The sequence below is a fragment of the Phanerochaete carnosa genome (genome assembly GCF_000300595.1).
Source record: "Phanerochaete carnosa HHB-10118-sp unplaced genomic scaffold PHACAscaffold_757, whole genome shotgun sequence".
NCBI lineage: Eukaryota > Fungi > Basidiomycota > Agaricomycetes > Polyporales > Phanerochaetaceae > Phanerochaete > Phanerochaete carnosa.
In genome coordinates, this window is record NW_006768384.1 from 1 (window position 1) to 2,557 (window position 2,557).

At 52.3% G+C, this 2,557-nt stretch overlaps 2 protein-coding genes across 2 annotated transcripts; both read right to left on the reverse strand.

Annotated features, from left to right (window-relative positions):
* Nucleotides 1-27: 27 nt before the first annotated feature.
* On the reverse strand, nt 28-464 carry PHACADRAFT_49187 (uncharacterized protein; the record flags this gene model as incomplete). The annotated part of the gene is made up of 2 exons (XM_007403104.1): nt 28-207; nt 261-464. Coding segments are annotated over 2 exons (384 nt in total), but the record flags the coding sequence as incomplete, so codon positions are not given.
* A 43-nt stretch (nt 465-507) lies between these two features.
* Nucleotides 508-1,686, reverse strand: PHACADRAFT_214869 (uncharacterized protein; the record flags this gene model as incomplete). Its single annotated transcript, XM_007403105.1, has 4 exons — nt 1,386-1,686; nt 942-1,334; nt 678-890; nt 508-620 (listed from the first exon to the last, which is right to left on the reverse strand). Exons 1-4 carry the CDS (start codon nt 1,462-1,464, stop codon nt 508-510), a joined length of 798 nt encoding a protein of 265 aa, XP_007403167.1. The 5' UTR covers nt 1,465-1,686.
* Nucleotides 1,687-2,557: the final 871 nt, after the last annotated feature.

The following is a 2,557-nucleotide window of genomic DNA, read 5'->3' on the forward strand; positions in this document are numbered from 1 at the left end:
AGGTTTTCCCGTGCCATCGAGGTCAGCGAGACACGGCTCGTGTATGTAATAGTCTTGCTGTCCCTCAGCATCGCGCGCCATGATGCCGGCATACTTGGGCTCGACTTCAGACAACCATCTGTCAGCCTGACGGGCCTCAGACAGGTGTGGCGCACTCTTCTCCGGATACAAATGTAGCAGAGGGCGAACCATTGGATTGGCCATCTCCTGCGTGGCAGTTTAATTAAGCGTATTCAATGCACCTTGTAAGCGTGACTCACATGTGTCAGAATTGTTCCGAGGCTTGTCTTGCAATAGTAATTCCCAAGAGAGCTTTTGACCATCTCCGGCTGGGATCCCGCTGTCTTGAGGACAAAAGCGCGATGATCTTTGACAACGCGGACGCTGGGTAAATCGAGAGCACCGAGTTGGGTTGCGAACCACCGGGTGACGTCCATCTCGGCCTCTGAGAAAGCTGCGCGGGGAAATGCACCCAGAACATCGATGAGACATTCCTATATAACGAGTTCAGTCCACTAATATACTCTTGTGTGCCGGGATGACACTAGCCTTCTGGCTGCGCCATGGCCACCATTCCTCATTCTTAGGTGAAGAATGTTCTTCTCTTTCGTAGTTGTCATCTAGTGATATCCCATGTAAATGTTTAATCACTGATAACTTAATGTCCGACGCGTTACCTTGAGCGTGCTCAGCTGGACGAAGCGGATCGCTGAACTGCGGGTTTTCAAGCTGTCCGTCACCGCCATCACTGTCCTCTTCATCAGAGACATCCTCTACATAGGGACGAGGATAGTTGGTGAACGGCACGGTAGTGTGAGCGTTCATATGGCTTTGCTCTGCACGGCGGCCTAGTCGCCCACCCCAATCATCGTAAATCTGGCCTGGAGGGTCTGTTGGAAGGTGAGGACCGTGGATTGCAACTAAATCACGCTCCCATATACTGCGAGGGGTCATCTCGAGTGTGCTGTCATTGTCCGGATCAGGATCTTCGTCGTCGTCCGAGACAAGTAAGCGGCTTTGTCGTGAACAGTGCTGCTGCGATGGCGTGCTGGGAGAACTTGGTAGGGCAGCTGGCACATTATACACAACAGTAGGGGTTGCACTGGTATAGTATGGATCGCGAATAGGAGATGAGGGTGGTAGAGGCGAGGTGGGGCGAGCAGCTGGAGAGGCAACAAACAGGTCACTAGAGGGAACTCGCCCGTCATATATACGTAAACGACGAGTGTGCTCTATGGTTTCCTCGTGCTTAATTGCCATCTTCAAGGTGAGTGGGCGAACTGTCGCTGGGTCGCATATCTGACAGATGTACTTAGACCGCTCGACACAGAAGACTGCATGCTGGTCAGCTCAAAATGTACTTCAAGAGCAGAGAAAATGCGCACCTGATTCTTCCTCAAGCTCTTCCTGTACAGTATGAGCTTCACTGGAAGCCTCTTCGTACTCATCACGCGTCCGTTTCATCCTCGAGTTGGGCGACAGTAAGACTGCTAGCTGGTCTCGATGTACCTCTGTGCTCCCTCGGCCTTACACAGGCATTTCCTGCTTCACACCATGCGGAAAAGCCTCTCATTGAAAATCGGATTGTGGAATACACAAGATCTGGAGTGCAATCCGCTGATAGTGGTTACAGCAGAGTCTGCAGCGTGGTCGAGCGAAAATCGAACGGATTTCTGACTGAAGCGCGCAGATTCTGCTGCAATCGGAATCTGGGTCGCACGACTATCAAAATCGCGCGGATAGTGCCCAGGGCGCTGTCCGCGGGGGCCCTGTGTACATCGATGCGACGAGGGAGAAGTCCCATTACGTCACAAATAGATCTAAATAATGTTTTATTGTTGAGCGGAAGCATCAGATATGGCCGGAAGCTGGCATCATCCGTACAGGACACGCGCGATGCAGTAATATGCCCGGGACTGACATGGACAACGAACGGTGGTGTTCACAAGCGCTCACGGCGACGCACCCGTATATGGCAAGGACCGCCGGCAAACACCAATGGCCACCGGCGAACACCGGTGGTTACCGCTGGAGGTTGGCGAACGCCGAAGTTGCAAGTCACGGGCTTATAACTCGCGCGATGGAGCTGTCCTGAGATCTTTAGCAAACTCAGAATTTGACGACGGAGGATATTTATATCGGAAGCACACCGGGTGGAGTTATAAGCCCGTGACTTGCAACTTCGGCGTTCGCCAACTTCCAGCGGTAACCACCGGTGTTCGCCGGTGGCCATTGGTGTTCGCCGGCGGTCCTTGCCATATACGGGTGCGTCACTGTGAGCGCTTGTGAACACCACCGTTCGTTGTCCACTGGAACCCATCGGAATACAGCAGCAACTGGTGAATATTGCTGTGTATCAGTGGCAAGTAGTGGGGTATGTTGGGATATACCAGTGTTCAGCATGTTATGCTGGCTGCCACTGGTATTTGGTCCGGTCGATTCACATGGCAGGTGGCAGACACCACCAAACACTGGTGACATCCACTGGCAGGCAGTTGGCCACTATCCATCAGCATATGCTGTTTATTGTTAGTATGTCATTGAATAATAATTTTTT